The sequence below is a fragment of the Macaca nemestrina genome, chromosome 14 (assembly GCF_043159975.1).
Source record: "Macaca nemestrina isolate mMacNem1 chromosome 14, mMacNem.hap1, whole genome shotgun sequence".
Taxonomy (NCBI): Eukaryota; Metazoa; Chordata; class Mammalia; order Primates; family Cercopithecidae; genus Macaca; species Macaca nemestrina.
The window spans coordinates 64,624,689-64,641,489 of record NC_092138.1 but is presented as its reverse complement, the minus strand read 5'-3'; the positions used below and the strand labels follow the sequence as shown (position 1 = coordinate 64,641,489).

General features: G+C 45.0%; 1 protein-coding gene across 10 annotated transcripts in view; it reads right to left on the bottom strand.

The window, feature by feature from the left end:
- The window catches only part of LOC105485723 (unc-13 homolog B), a 232,160-nt gene that overhangs the window by 9,207 nt on the left and 206,152 nt on the right, over positions 1-16,801 (bottom strand). For 6 of the 10 annotated variants that reach the window (XM_011748144.3, XM_011748153.3, XM_011748154.3 and 3 more), the window contains 9 exons: positions 15,565-15,734; positions 15,010-15,125; positions 14,501-14,664; positions 13,698-13,848; positions 11,906-11,974; positions 10,408-10,497; positions 9,929-10,057; positions 6,294-6,421; positions 5,559-5,644 (listed from right to left, as the gene is read on the bottom strand). In XM_011748144.3, the coding sequence (XP_011746446.2) occupies positions 5,559-5,644; positions 6,294-6,421; positions 9,929-10,057; positions 10,408-10,497; positions 11,906-11,974; positions 13,698-13,848; positions 14,501-14,664; positions 15,010-15,125; positions 15,565-15,734 (1,103 nt within the window). The remainder of the gene's footprint in view (positions 1-5,558; positions 5,645-6,293; positions 6,422-9,928; positions 10,058-10,407; positions 10,498-11,905; positions 11,975-13,697; positions 13,849-14,500; positions 14,665-15,009; positions 15,126-15,564; positions 15,735-16,801) is intronic. The other 4 variants (XM_011748155.3, XM_071077969.1, XM_071077964.1 and 1 more) reach the window with 1 other exon arrangement.

Sequence of the window (16,801 nt, the reverse complement as noted above, 5' to 3'; positions counted from 1 at the left end):
AAGACTAAGCCAGACTCCCAGATAAAGCCTGCAGTCTTTTTGTTCTAGCATTTGGAAGTGGTCTTTTTGCTCTAGCATCTGGCCTCTGGTGAAGAGGACGAGAAAGGGCCATGAGTGCTGATGCTGATTAGTAGGGAGACTGCCCATGACTGTAGAGGGCAATGGTTTTCCAGGGCCTTTCTGATCATGGTAGTTGAGTCATCCTTCAGACAGGCTTAAAGGCAGAGATGAGCAGGTGTACATGGCATGAATGGGTCAATGACAACTACAGAGACAAGGAAAATCAAACTGGGCCAAGTTGACAGAGCAGTTGGGCAGCCATGGTGTAATGGAATCTTGAGGCAAACTGAAGGGCTCTAGGGCAGAGCTGAGACACTGAAAAAATGAATTCTCAGGGAAGTATGCAAATATGAATAGTCAGTTTGGAAACTATGGAAACACAGCCAGATGAAAGGACGTATCATGCTGCAGAAAATGGGGCACTTATTATGAACTTGAAAAGTCATCTTGCTGAATCTCCAGAGCCTTCTGGAAAATCTAGGACAAAGATAACTCACAATTTGCTCAGAGTCTGGAGCACTGGCCACACCCATAGGTTCTCTTCATCTACCCCCTTTATAGTTGAAGCACTAATTTAAATAATAAAAATCAATTGTATGCTGACACATCAACATAATGGTAAAAGCCACCTGCAGTCAGATGTGGGAGCAGGACTAAGCAGCAGAGAAGAGAAGGCCACTGTCCTTGGGGACTTTGTTGCTCAACTTTGAGTTGCCATGGGCGATGCTCCTCCAAGTTAAGGTGGAACATTCAGGCTGCGGCAGCTGGCCCTTGTGAACTAGTGCAGCAGACACCGAAGGAGGAAATGGAAGCCTGGGATTAAGCCTCAAAGGGCATCAAGTCCCAGGAATTTCATTCCCTGGCACTGCAGGCAGTACTGTCTCAACCTAAAGTTGCATTTGCAGTCTCTTCTATGAAGCAGTGAGCAGGAGAAGAGGGAAAAGGTATAAGACTAGGGGCAAAAGGACACTAAAAGTTCTTACCACCCAGAAAGAGGACTTTTCGTATACGAATAACAGTGGTTGCTTGTGACAGAGCAGAGACACCAATAAGCAACAAAGAGAGTAAAAAAATCAGGGACATCAGAGAGACCCTCTCCTCCATCCCCCTCCCCTGCTGTTCTTGAACCAGTCTAAGAACCTAGAAACATCAGGAGGGCCCTCCTCCTTCCTTTTCAAGCAGGGCTGCCCATCACTCCGTAACTCCCTAACTCTTTCTTTTAGGGACTTTCAAGTTACCGCTTTTACATATAATTTTCACTTTCTCTGTCAATTCATTATCTGCACTCTGGCCCCTATCCCTAATTTCTGTATTAACTTCTCTGGTGTAAAAACTAACTGACAAGTTCTGAAACACCGGCCACACTTTAAACTATTCTAACAAGTCCCATGGAGTCATGCTCCAGTAAAGTTGTTTGAGGTGGGGTAGTCTGTCAGAAGGGCCAATCCATAACCTCCTGCCCCTGACTTCCACCTAACTCCCTCCTTTCCTCCTGGAGAGCTCGTCCAACCTCAAGATTTCAACTACCCAGTTTGCTGGTATCTCCCCCTAATCTCTCTTCGGTTCTGGTAGTGTCTATATACACTTCTTATTTTTTTTGAGATGGAGTCTCGCTCTGTCGCCCAGGGTGGAGTGCAGTGGTGCTCTCTCTGCTCACTGCAACCTCTGCCTCCTGGGTTCAAGCAATTCTCCTGCCTCAGGCTCCTGAGTAGCTGGGATTACAGACTTGTGCCAGCACACCTGGCTAATTTTTGTAGTTTTAGTAGAGTTGGGGTTCCACCATGTTGGCCAGGCTGGTCATGAACTCCTGAACTCAGGTGATCCACTCACCTCAGCCCCGCAAAGTGCTGGGATTACAGGTGTAAGCCACTGCACCTAGCCCATATAAGCTTCGGATAGAACATTTCATCATGCCTGGATTTAACTTGCCCCCATCTCTCACCATCTTAAAATCTCCAGCTGAAGTGGAACAGAGTACACCAACTAATCTTATCCTCTTGTTCAATGCTGAGTTTTATCCTCAAATCTTCCTTCTACCTCTTTATTCATACCCAGTTAAATCACCAGCTCCTGATTTCACCTCCAAATGTCTCTGGAATCTATCCATTCCTTCTAGCCACACTATTACCTGCCTATGTCTCATTACCACCATCTCTAACCTGGATTACTACAATAGCCTCCAGACTGGTCATTCTGCCTCCCAATCCATTCTCCACACTGTAGACAGAGCGAGTGGCCTTTCTACATAATAATCTGATCACATCAATCCCTTGCTTAACATATGTCAGTGGCTCCCAACTACCTCAAGATAGAGTCCAAAAGTCAGCTGGGTGCGGTGGCTCACACCTGTAATCCCAGCACTTTGAGAGGCTGAGCGAGGCAGATCACTTGAAGCTACGGGTTCAAGACCAGACTGGCCAACATGGTGAAACCCTGTCTCTACTAAAAATACAAAAATTAGCTGTGTGTGGTGGTGCACGCTTGTAATCCCAGCTACTCAGGTGGCTGAGGCAAGAGAATCGCTTAAATCCAGGAGGTGGAGGTTGCAGTGAGCCAAGATCAGCCCACTGCACTCCAGCCTGGGCAACACAGCAAGGCTCAAAAAAAAAAAAAAAAAAAAGAGAGAGAGTGAGAGAGTCCAAAAGCCTAGACATGGCTTACAACCTCCTTCACAATCTGACTCTGTCACACCTCTCCACCTTCAGGTCTTACTTATCTCTTCCCCTACCCTCTGAAGTGCTAGTCACACTGAACTGCTGCTTCCAGTTCTCCAAGCATGCCAGCTCTCTTTAGACCCCAGGTCTTGGATATGCTGTAGCCTCTGCATGAAATGTTCTGTGTCTCCCTATCTTGTCACTACCACCCTCACAGCTAAATCTTATTACCCTTCAGGTTTCAGCTTGTACATCGCCTCCCCCAGGAAGCCTTCCCAGGTCCTCAGAGTCTGGGTTACATGGTTCTCCTGTGTGCTCTCAGCACCCTATACTTACTCCTCTTGTGGCATTATAACTTTGTGGGTTTTTTTGTTTGTTGTTTTTTTTTTTTGAGACGGAGTCTCATTCTGTTACCCAGGTTGGAGTGCAGTGGCATGATCTTGGCTCACTGCAACCTCCGCCTCCCAGGTTCACACGATTCTCCTGCCTCAGCCTCCTGAGTAGCTGGGATTACAGGCACACACCACCACACCTGGCTAATTTTTTGTGTATTTTTAGTAGAGACAGGGTTTCACTATGTTGGCCAGACTGGTCTCGAACTCCTGACCTCGTGATCCGCCCGCCTCAGCCTCCCAAAGTGCTGGGATTACAGGTGTGAGCCACTGTGCCCAGCCATAACTCTGTGTTGTAACTGCCAATTTATATGACTGTTTTCTAGACTGCTTTGTGAGCTTCTTAAGGGATGGTACTATGCCTCGTTCATCTCATTGGGTTCCAATAACCAGCACAGTGCCTGGCACAGAGAAAATATTCAATAAACATTTGGTGAATGGACTGGGGATTTACTGTAAAGTGGCAAGAAGGAACTTTTGTTTCATATTTTAATTGGGAGAGTTGTTACACAGTTGGGCTTATTTGTCAAAACTCATTAAATTGTATTCTTAAAGTGGTCTTACTGTATCGTCTATAAATTATACCTTAATAATGTTGACTTACAAAATATTTGGCGAAGAACAGCATTTTCAACTTTCCTTTTATAGTCGGAGTCAATGCCACTCTCCTATCATCCAGGCCCCCAAACTCCTCCCCTTCTCTTGCCCTCCATATTCTGACCATCACAAAGTCCTGTTCTGGCTTCCTTCCAATGTCTATCAAAGCCCATTTTCCTCTCTCCACTTCTCTTCTCTAATCCCAGCGCCCTCCATCCCTAAATTATTTCAACAGCTCGTCATTATCTGTGTTCTCTGATTCTAGTCTCTCCCTGTTCTAGCTGCCCTCATCTCCCACTGAGGTAGGTCTTATTAAAATACTACTGGGTTCACATTGCATCTCTGCTCATGAGCCTGCAATGGTTTCTTATTGTTCTTAAGAACTAAGATTTAGTCAGTGCTGAGTAAGTGCCAGACAGTATGCTAAATACATCTCAGTATTTCATCAAAGAAATAGATGTTATCATCACTCCCATTTTACGGATGAGAAAATGGGAGCTCATAAAAATTAAGTCGTTTGGACCAAATTCACACTGCTACATAGGCAGTGAAATTGATGTTTGAAATCAGGCCAACATTAATTCTTTCTCTTAAAGTAGAAGTTTTCAATACTTCTGTGTTTTATACATTAGCAGAACTCTCCTTTCAAAAGAAGTCTCACCTAGAATTCCATGTAAGAATGATAAAAGCAGAGCTGGCTGAGCTGACATCACCCTAAGGGGTTTTCCCTCAACTTAGCTCCTAAGATACTTCTGTTTGAAAACCTCTGCCCCACCTTACACTACTTCTCTTGTGGAGTTGATTCACTTTTCACAAGTATTTTCTCTTTTCCCCCAAACCCACTGGAACCAGAGTTCTTCAAGAACTGAGACTGTACTCCCCATCAGGCTCACTAAGTGGCATCTGGAGGGAGAGACCAGTGACCTCCTCCCTGGCCTGACAGCAGGCAGCCCTGCTCTGGGCTTGTATTACAGAATGTACGCGTGTAGTCTGTAGCTGGCTCAAATGTAACACAGATCTTCAAGATTTCTTTCAATCTCAAGACTCACTGATTCTAAACCTCACACATTCAAGAGTCTGAGGGTGGCCCATCTGCCCTGCCATCCCACCCAAATAACAGATCCGGACTCTGCTTCGTCCCTGCCCAGATGGCCCCTCCTCCTAGATGGGCTTTCACAGAATGAGGAGACAGACTACCACACCTAAATAGGCAGGAAAGGCTGCTGAATAGGTGAGTACAGATGGGTACAGATGGGAAGGTCTGATACAGGTATGGAATGATATCTTTGTGGACCAAGGTAGGAAATGAATAAAAGAACAAGCTGAATGAGTAAGATGAATAATAATTTGCCTGTGGCCCTGCTCTATAGGAGAAGTGAGGGAAGAAGTATCTTCCTGGCATTGTCATACTAAACCAGAGCAGCTTTCAAGAAAAGCCAGGCCAGAGAGTCCCCAACATAAGAAAACAATTACATCTATCTGTATATTTAAGGTTCTGATTATTTAAAACTGAAGTTTCACAAGACCATTCTCCAGGAAGTGGATAACCTCAGAACACCCACCATGGGAGAAGTTCATCTCTGGGCTGGGAAGATCTTGAACAGGCAGTTGCTCCAAAGCTGGAAGGAGGAACCTACAGCCACACAGCCATTTTCATATTTGCTTTGGCTGCAACTTTGCCTACCAAGGTCTCCTGGGGCCTACCTCCCACCAGGCCTAAAATTCCTTTAGTTTCTCACTATACCACTCACCAAACAACTACAAGTTGTTGTAGTTGTCCGGAAGAGGAAAGGGACAGTGAATGAGGAGCTTGGGCTAGGAGCCTGGCAGCCCACCGATTTGGACAGATCCTTACCCTCCAATGCATATTTCATGTCTTGGGCAAACAGATGCCACATCACTTCTGCGCTGACTTTTCCCACATTCAACTCCTGAGGAAACCTGGATGACAGAAGAAACCACAGTCAGAGAATAAGGCAAGAGTCATTTGATTTGATTCATTTCAAGGCGAAAGTGCCTAGTTCTTGGAAGTCATATTGGAGAAAGGAGAAGCTTAGAGTACAGGGCTAGGTCCAATCTGGAGAAAAGGGGCCCAGGGGCCAGTGGGAGGACACGTGGGGGCAGAAGGGATCCCCATAGGCAAGATGGGCCTGGGGGCAGAAGATGCCCAGAAGGCAGGCAATTGGGAGGCAGAGACTCTCCAGGCAGTGGCTGGAAAGCAGGCGCAGGCTAAATAAGATGGAGGAGAAAGGGCAAGGGAGGGGTGGGCTATAAGAAGGCCCACTTCATTCACAGTGGACAGACACATACACACATGGTCTCTGGATCCCCTGGGGCTCCTATGGCAGCCACAGTCCCAGAAGCCTCTCACTCCAGGGAGGCTGGCTCAGTCTGGGCAGGGACCCCCATTATGTTTCCACACCTGTCTCCAGAAACAGTTACCCAGACAGATACAAGGGACAGAGGGACAGATGGACGGACAGGAAGAAGAGGTGGCACTGCAAACATACAGAGACAGGCAAGAAAGAGGTTGTTAGACAGATGGACAGACCAATCACCAACAGACAGGGCCAAAGAGGGTGATACTCACTGGTTCAGAACAGGTGTGTAGGAATTCTTATCTTCCTCTATGATTGACACGATAAGTGTGATGAGCTTGGGCCAGAAATCCAGGTTCCGAATGCTGGGCCCTTGTTCCTCTGGAGGTAGCTCCTGCTTCTTGATCCAGAGGACACAGTGAGAGAGAGGGAGAGAGAGTCAGAGTAGAATGTAAAGGGTGTCTCCAATGATCCTCTTTCTCTTCCCCTCCCTATACCTCTTCCTCTAGAATCAAGGACCTTTCCTCTCCTAGAGCCTGTCTTCCACAAGACTATCCCTGTTCTGTAAGAATGACTATTGTGAGATCCCAGAACACAGGGAGCCTGTCGCTGAGAAGTTCTGTCCTCAGCCCCAGGGCACTGCTCTGATAAACTTGGTCAGTCCAAGAGATATAAAGATGCCCATCCTCCTTCTTCCTTCTCTCAGTTGCTACGGGCAGAGTAACTCCCTGGCTAAAGGAAACAGTCCTTCCAGCCTCACTAACAGGTCTAGTTCTATGCGGCCCCTACAGGCAGGTAGCCCTCCTCTTCTGGTGGTGTTCCTCTACTGACACCACGCCACGACCACACACATACACATCTCAGTTCTGAGCTCTTTCAACTTCTGCAGGAGCTACTGAACAGATCTAGGGTGCATTTCAGCCTTTCAGTGGAGTAGGACTTCCCTTGACCCCCTGAAGTTATTAGGGGGAAGAACTGCATTTAGGAAGCTATTTGCCTAGCTGGATAAGAAAGGGCCTTACTTGGGAAGAGGCAAGCCTGAAAGCTTTACCTGAAATATAGAATAAAAAATCACTCTATAGTCACAGCCCAGAAAAGTGAGGTAGGAGTCACCACAGGAAGCCTGGAACACATATTGTGTTTATGTGGGATGTCACATGCCACTGGAAAGCTTCCACAGTCCTTAATAAGCCTGCATTATCAAGAAGTTACTAGAAACCAGGACAGAATCTTTAATATCACTTAAATACATCTCTTCCTTTTATTTTTCTGTCATTGTCCTGGCTCAGGCTCTTATCATTCAAGGATTTCTGAACTGGTCTTTGATCTTCAATCCAATCCCTCCTCCTTGCAGCTATCAGTGATCTTTCTACAAAGAAAATCTCAGCGTGTTACTCCTCTGCTTAAAGCCCTTCAACGGCATTCAATACAGTTTAAATTCCTTAGTTTATATCTTCCAGAATATGACTCTCTCTCAACCTCATACAACTCTTTTTGTTCCAGCTTATGTGCCACACACTCTGCTAAGACCTTTATACACATTATCCTATCTAATCCTCACAACGACTCCATTGAGTAGAAATTATTATCACCTTCATTTACAGATGAGGAGAGAGAAGGGCAGCAAGGTTATATGACTTGTGCGGAGTCAAGAGCAGAACTAAGATTTGATCCCAGAGAGCTGAATCCCACAGCCTGATGCTGTAAGTACCCTAAATTGCCATACTTCTTTTATTTTTATTTTGTGTTTTTGAGATGGAGTCTCACTCTGTCGCCCAGGCTGGAGTGCAGCGGCATGATCTCGGCTCACTGCAACCTCTGCCTCCTGGGTTCAAGCAATTCTCCTGTCTCAGCTTCCCAAGTAGCTGGGATTCCAAGCGCCCACCACCATGCCTGGCTAATTTTTGTATTTTTAGTAGAGATGGGGTTTCACCATATTGGCCAGGCTACTTTCAAACTCCTGACCTCAAGTGATCCACCCGCCCCGGCTTCCCAAAGTTCTAGAATTACAGGTGTGAGCCACTGCGCCTGCCCTGCTTATATTTCTTTAAATTAACATGCTTATACATAATTCTGTGCCTCTAAGCATTCTATTTGCTCTCCGTGGTATGCCCCTTCCCTCCAGCCCCTTTCTTTAGTTAATTCCTACTCCTTCCTCAAAATTCAGATTGAACTTTGCCTCTTCTGAGAGGTTTTCCTGACATCCCTGTTATGGGCTCCCAGAGCACGCTCGCTGAACCTTTGGTGTAGATGTATCAGAAAACTACAACTACAGTAAAACATAGTAACAACAAAATAACAACAACAAAAAATAAATGTAGTAATTTGCTCTGACCTCCACTAAACAATGAGATCCCCAAAGACTGAAATGCCTCTTACTCAACTTTGCCTCTAATGCTCTGTTAAGTGAATGGATGGACGAATAAACCAATGACTGAAGGTCAACAGACAGAAATTTTAAAAGACATGAAGAGTTTATGCCAGTGTAAATATGGAATAAGGAAAAAATGAAATTGAAAGAAAGTAAAAAGCAGATACCAAAACACAAAGGCTAAAGAGTATCCCTGAATAGTTTATGAACTCTCTTTCAAAGTCTAGTTCATTCTCATGCTGGGGAATAGAGACCAAATATTCAACCAGACCTCTGCATAGTTGAAAGACCAAACCTGAGAACAGTGTCTTGCCTTGACCAGAGAGACTTCATACACGGATGATAGAATGTGTCAAGTAAAACAAAGTCCTCAGGAAAACCTCCCATGGACTTCAGAACCAATAGAAGGCTTTATAAACCTTAAAAGGAAGAAGGCTTAAATACATGGCTGGCACAGAAAGTACACTTGGGAATGAGAAGAGGCAGTAGGAACAAGATCTTAGTCTTTATGAGGGTGCTCCTAGGAAGCTTTACAAATTGGATTTACCTAAAGATAAGTGTCCAAGACATTTAGGTTGTCCTGCCATCATTGGTTGTCCAAATCCCACTGCCTTTTAAGGTGTATCTCAAATGTTCCTTATTTTATGTAGCTTTTTCCGGTATCTGATCAAGAATGGGAAAAGACTCTTTCTCCTTGGGATTCCTTTAATTTTATCCCTTTTTCAAGGCCCTTCAACCAGACTCCTTTGATTAGAGTTATATATATGTTTATGAGACTGCAAACTTACGGAAGGAGCACTGTGCTCTCCTCAGACGTGGCCTAGAACAAACATTCAATATATATTTGTTGTACTGAAGGGAATCCACTCTGCAAATGTATGGTCAGCAAGAAACTCCTAAAACTGGAACTGTAATGAGTAATTGGAGCTAGAAGTTCTGGCTTTGAAATAAGTTGGGAGCATGGATCGGGGATACTATTAGAAGGATCTGAGAAAACGCACTAAGTCACCAGGTACTGACTTAGGGTGCCAGGCTAAAACAAGTGAAGTAGTTCAGCCTCACAGAAGGATAGGGTCAGCCTTGATAGCCAGTGGATGAATACGGCCCAGAAGAACCACACATTTCAGAGAGAAGTAATCAGAGGGAAAAGTAAACCTTCCAGGAGTCAGCAGCTCAGACACCACTTCAGATTCCAGAGGAAGGAAGCCCAGAACTTACAAGAGTCTGCAAGAGTCAGAATAAAGTTAAACTTGAGGGAGAAAAAAGACTCTGGGATGGACTGAGAATTCACCTACTCAACCCCTGAACCCCATGAATTTAGGTTTACTTTCTTCAACATCATTATTGTTGCCATTGCCCAGGGGTCTCTTTCCATCCACATATCTCATGGTCCACATGGTTCATACTCCACAATTCACTTACCGTTAAGAACATCAAGTACTTTGTCCTGAGCGCCTTTCCACCACCATTGTGAAGGAAAGCTGAGGCTCTAGAGAGCCACTGATAGCTGGCCCCACCTGATCCCGAACCTCTTACCAGCTGGTACTGGTGGCTGTATAAGTCGTGGCAGTTGTTGAAGATATATTCATATGTGGAGTTCAAACAGGCCTTCACACAATCCTTTACCACCTGGCTGGCTCTTGGAGGGCTTTGCAGTTCTTGTACCTGCCAATTAAAAGAAGAAATATGGGCCCAAGGTCCTGCTCACCTGGGTGGGATATTCTCCTAGCACTACCCCAAACCTACTCTAGATTCTTTCATCCCTCTCTGGGTCCCTAGACCTTTCCCTGTGATGAAATTGCCAGGATAGCTGACAGGGAAAACTTCCAGCCCATCCTCATGGATTTATAGTCCTTGTGCTCTCTCAGAAGTAACCCAGGGAACAGGTACACAGAAATGTAAGCTTAGAGGTGATGAATCCTGTGGCTTCAGACTCTGCCCAGTGATTCTTATTTTTCATGTTCCTGTAGCCAGGTCTCCAGCCCAGAACCACCCAAACCCAGTCCATTTCTTACCTTCATTCTGAAGAAAGTAATGCTGGTCAGCAAATCCACTGTGGATTTTAAGTCCTGAAGCCGTTCAGGACTCCCAGCAGGGAAATTATTCTGTTGCAAATCAAGCAAATGTAAGAAAGGAACAGAGGACTATGAAAACCTTCCCTGCCAAAAGTGATGATATCAAAAGCTTCCCTAATTGCTACCTACTGGGTTTTTCTCTAGTCGAGCTGGCCAAAAACACTGCAATGTTACAGGTCTCCTTCTCTTTTTTCTATTGATGCAAACAGGCTCTTGCCAAAAGCAGGGGTTAATACTCTCCACCCTAGAAAGCAACACACCCTCCCTCCAGTCCTCCTTCCCATGCAATGTTTAAGAACTTGTACAAAGGAACACACAGGCGCACACACACTTACACACATGCTTTTCTTGGATGAAGATTCTTACACACCAACAGTGACTTCTTCAAAAGTTACAATCTAACTGTATATCCTGGAATATAAGTGGAGCCACACTACAGGCCAAACTGAGGTCCAGGACCTGTACTTTTTGTACAGTAGACCCCAGCTCTTCTACTGTTCTGCAGCCAGCAGATGGCAGATCTCTGAGCAGAACTGCTTTTGGAGTGAGTTCCTTAGGAATTTCCAGCCATCCTTACTTCATTCACTTTGACATGAGTCTTAGGAGGGAGCTGCTATGAAGAGCTGAAGGGAGATGCTGAGCCTGTCTTCACATTAATGGTCAGTTTTTAAACCTTCAAATGGCTACTTATATGCCAAATATAAGACATACAGTCAGTTGTCCATTATTTGTGCAAATGGAGGGCACTCGAGCAGACAATTAAAACCTCACTTCTTTTTAACTTTAAGGTTGTTGTTATACTTACTTTTTAATGTGCGTATATTGCCTGTTCTGAAAATTCACAGCACTTTAAAGCAAGTAATGAAGCCATTCTAAGATCTAACATAGGAGGAAATGAGAAACTGCCCATTTCCTTATCCTGTCCTGTCCCAGGTACCCATCCTCCTACTACACCTATTTCCTCCCTTTATACTACAAATGGACATGCTCTCTGATACAAATTACTTGCAAAAGTCAAGCTACTCTCTCTCCTCCTAGCCAGATTCTCACACCTCCCCTGGAAAACGAGGAGAGTATGGAAAAATGCAAAAGAGAAATGTAATTAGGTATCTAATTTTTTAAAAGGGTACTCCTGGAAGAGATTATTCTCAGGAAACTCCCTAATGAGAATGTCACCAGAGAGTTTAGTAGAGTGTTAACAGTGAGGTTGGAAAGCCAACTGTCCATAAAAAGTAACCATACCTGCTGCTATTTATACACCACATGGTCCCTGGAGTTAAAAGAACCACAGGTGTCAGTAGCATTGGCCATTTGCGTGGATGTGATGACACAGACCAGTTTTCCCTGGCCTCAATCTTTACAGCCAAGATTGGCCTACAGTCTCTCTGGGACTGTGCTTGATATCTATTATCCTGCCCACAGCCATGTCTTCACTCACCCTGTATGTAGAGAGGTCGATCCTCAGTGAGTTGTGTAGCTGGTCCAGCAGTTTTACAAATCTCTCTTTCTGAGGGTGAGAAACAAATAATGGGGAAGAAAAAGAGAACCTGTGTCTCAGTCCCCTAAACTACAACAGAAACAGAACCACCTCTGGATGAGTAGAAAGAGTTGGGAGGCATTGGGCTGGAGACACATCCCTGCCCATGGGAAGAACAACAAACAGTGTAATGAGATAGATAGTCCCTGTTCTATCTCTTTGCAGCTCTGTCCCAATCTGGGAAATCTCACACTGGCAAGGAAAAAGCCAAGTCCCTGGGAGGAGAAAAGGCTCCTTGGATTATCCAAGAGTCAATAGGGCACGACCAGTGCATCTCTATCCCTTTGGGACTGTAACTTATCTCAGTTAGATAAGAAGAAACTCCAAACACATTCTCTCTTGAGTCTGAGGTCTCCTGACTTATCTCGGGGTAGTACATAACAGTTATACAGCCACAGCCTAGCAGTGATGATGGGAGAGAGAAACTGATGCATTTGAAAGATAACAGGGCAGGCCTGAAGGGGTCTCTCTTTAAACCACATTCCACACACACTTCCCATAGTGTATACTTTTTAAATGTTAAAATATCTAACATATACTATTTTAATAGCTGATTTTCATAGAAAAAATATAATTAAACATGGAATCATATGCCTGCAGGATGTTGGCATCCCACTCCTAGAACTCATATATTGATTATATGAGTAGATATTGATTAAGTCAATACATAATGAGATGAGGCAAAATGGAACAAATATTTGACTGGCTTAATACATTACACATCTACAGAAAGACTCTTATCAACAACAAAAAATTCATTAGTACCAAAAAATCAGGGCTCACAGACTCAGTGAATTGGGGTGATACCAGTAACTTTATCCCAAAATGGTCATTTTTGTGTTGGGTCAGAATGATTTTATCTAGTTTATACTGAATTAATGTCAGGTGATATTTTGAGTAATGACTCAACTTCTCAGGTACCTTAACCCAGGAAGGGCACACCCTGGATAGGGAAAACAGTCCAGACACTAGAAAAGGGACAGGTTCAAGTGCACACTGGCATCGTTGCTTAGACATCAGTCTCATATAAACTCAAGTAATATGAATCCGTCACAGACAGATTGAACAAGATTTTTAAAAGTCCATTTGTGGACCTGCAAGACTGAAGAATATGGACTATGGTAACTCAACCAAGTTGTTGGCCCAGAGAGATTCTGGCCAAGCCCAGGTGGTACCACCCCCAACCACCTTCTCTTCTTTGTGTCTGTGGAGAGGCTATTAGTATAGTCTGCATACCCATAAGGAAACAAGATTCGTCTATCAAAATGGTAGCTACCTGAATTTTAAGCACATCAAGCAACTCTACAGGACCAGCCAAGAAAAATCAAACTTGGCCGAGTGCAGTGGCTCAAGCCTGTAATCCCAGCACTTGTGGGAGGCCAGGTTGGGTGCATCACAAGGTCAGAAGTTCGAGATCAGTCTGACCAAACATGGTGAAACACCGTCTCTGCTTTAAAAAAAAAAAAAAATTAGCCAGGTGTGGTGGCATGTGCCTGTAATTCCAGCTACTCAGGAGGCTGAGGCAGGAGAATTGCTTGAACCCAGGAGGTGGAGGTTGCAGTGAGCCAAGATCGCGCCACTGCACTCCAGCCTGGGCAACAGAGCGAGACTCTGTCTCGAAAAAAAAAAAAAAGAAAATCAAACTTTATTAATTGGTAACCAATGCAGACATATGTGTTTACATGATACTTACCCCAAAGTTGGAGGCTGCGAAGCGATCGGAGGCAGAGACATTGGTAGAGGCAGTTGTGTGGGCATAGTAGGCATTGATGTTGGCCAGTAAGGTGCTCATCACTGCTGGCACACCAGGACACATGTACTTGGATGATAAACATGCAAAGTGCCTGAAAAACACAGCACCCTCAGCCTCAAAGACTCTTCAGGGCTTGCAGCAAAAGCCAAGCAGGAACTCATTAAAAGTTTATGGGCTAAGTGAAGCACAGTCAGGGCAATTGCTGCCCTCTGCTTGCCTAGGGCTGCTTTCTGTGCACAGCTCTAGGGGCAGCATCACTAACAGAAAGGCTACTCTGCTTCTCATAGCAATTTGGAATTCCCATTTAAAGAGTCCTGATCGACTCCACACACAGCTGCTTTCCCTGCAGTTTAGTGTCCTCTTTGACCCCCAGGCCAGTCTAGGCCAGACCGGCTATCACACACATGTACATGAGCACACATATCCTGTCTGCTCAGGCCTGTGATGTCTAGGCAGATTTGTCCTTGCATACTCTCACATGCCTTTTTCCCTGCAGAGTTCCCTCAACTCTGAGGCAGTTACTGACAAAACATTCCCTTTTCTGTGAGTTACTGACAAAACATTCCCTTTCTACGTATACCCTTCTTGCCTTGGGGTACAGAACTATCCCACCCAGCTCAGAGAGGAAAGGAAAGGAATCACTGCATGCTAACCCACTAAGGACCTGCCCACCATGTCAGTGTGCCTTAGTTAGACACCCCAGTGATTAGTAGCCACTTCCCAGCGCCCCAGCAGAGACTCACGTCATGGCCTGATATATGGACTCAATGCCATAACGCATGGCAAATTCATCCACAATTTCTTGGGCTGTCTCATCAAAGTACACCTTCCAGGCATCGTCTCCTCGAGCTTCAGGGATGCGGACTCCTCCACTGCCCTGAATGTCTGTGAGGTAATGGAAAAGGTTCTGCAGAAGACAGAGCAGAGAAAGGGAATGGGTTAAATACATATGAAAAACAAAACCAAACTTGGTGGTAAAGCCCAGGAGAATGTGAATAAGGAAGGTTCCACAGAAATTCTGTCCTTCCAGTCATTGCTCAGTTCCTCCTATGGCCCCAGTAGGCTGTTCTGACATTAGTGGAAGAGAATGTAGTCTGGGTTCAATCACTTGGGCTCTCCAGGGTAGCAGAGTGAGTCAAGGATAAAATTTAAAACGGGCCTCGGATCTCCAACCACCTAGCAATCCTACTTATGGCCAAAGGCCTCTCCCAGCACTGCTTTCTGATCCCCCACCTACCAAGGGCTGGCTCACCTCATGGAGACACGTATACTGCACGTGGTATGGGGCTACTTTCTCCTCCCCCTTGATCTCCACACTGATTTGTAGTCGGATAGCCCCTGAGACGGCTGATTTGTCTGTCCTCTTCTCTAGGAAGTAAAGAAGACTGGAGATTGACACCAATGCAACTAGACAGCATAGATAGTTCCATTCTGGCTTAACCCAAGGAAAAGAAGGGGCCAACCCAAGGACTCACCATATAGGGTGAATCATTCCAGTGACCATATATTCCACAAATAACCCTTGAACTAGCTGGGTAGGAGAACAGGAGTGTGGAGGGGCGACAAAGGCACTAGTATGAAGAATAAAGGGCCTTCTGAAACCCAGAGAACGTTCAGCCAGAGTGAGTTGCAGCCACTGCCACTCCTCTGTCCCCCATCCCTCCCCATAGTCAGTTCTTTGCAGGTAAGACGGGCTCTGTATAGAGATATGCTTTGGGGACAAATGGTGGTTTTGGTAGAAGGACTATTCCTAGGTCCCCTTCATGCTCTCCCTTCCAAGCAACTTTCTTGGGTCCAGTTTCCTCACCCAAGTTGTACCAGACGTCCATCTCGCCACTTAGGGTCCGAACCTCAATGATGGTTTGGCCGAGGAAATCATCGGACTCTCGCTTTAGGCGTTGCTTTACTCTTGACTTGATGTCATCATCCTCATCCCACACACGCACCTTAATGCGGTCAGAGGAGTTGTGGCACTCACTGTGAGAGAATTAGGCAGGCTCTGTTAGGGGCAGACCCAGTAGCGCCAAATCCTGTTACTTCCTATTCCCTCCCAAAAGCTCTGACAGCTGCACTTGAGGGCCTGGAAGTGGAGAAGTCAGAGGACACCAGTACTAAAGTTCCAAAAAAGTTGGGCTATCCCAGCAAATGACTCTTCATTCCTCGGCCTGGGTGGCTCTATCTACTACTGTACAGTTCTTATTGTCCTAGAACAAAGGGCAAGGGGTGGAGGGAAGAGTAATTCAGGTCAATTCTGACTTCCTATACAGCTAGCTGTATCAGCAACACCAAGAGGAAAACAGCTAGATATGCCACGGAGCTCCAGGAAGCAACTGCTAGCTCCATCCTCAGAGCCTAAGACATGAACTCAGTAAAGATGCTACACATGTCCATGGTAGGCCCATATAGTTATAACTGTTTAGCTTTCTATCTAACTCCCCCATCTGCCTAACTATGTGCTTGGTGAGCTTCTATATTATCCTATCATATCCCATTGAAATGTCATCTCCTCTATCAGGTTTGCTTTGGAGAAAGGAGTTTTCCCAGGTCTTCTCTCAAGCTGTCCTCTCCAACTGTTGCTTTCTGGGTTCTGTTCTTTCACCCAAAAGTTGTAACTGGCAAAATTTGCTGTTCCTTTCCCTATGTTCTTATGACATCTTTCCACATTCCATTAAAATATTACAGTATAACCACCACTCTGTGGGAAGATAATAGACACATGAACAATGAGCTTCTTGAAGCCAGGGATTGTTCTATTCATTTTTAGATACAGTATTTTATGTATAGTGTCTTGTACAGAAAATGAGCTTAAAAAACTGTTTACTAAAAGTGGGCAAAAATGACCAAGAGCTAGTTGATTTTAAATTAGTCATAAGAAGAATTCAAGCAGGAACTATTCAGATTCTCAAACAGGTGCTTCTCCTAGTAGCTATTAATATTATCTCTGGATTAGAGATTAATTTTACTATATCCTAATCCTTTTTTTTTTTTTTTTTTTTTTTGAGATGGAGTCTCACTCTGTCGCCAGGCTGGAGTGCAGTGGCATG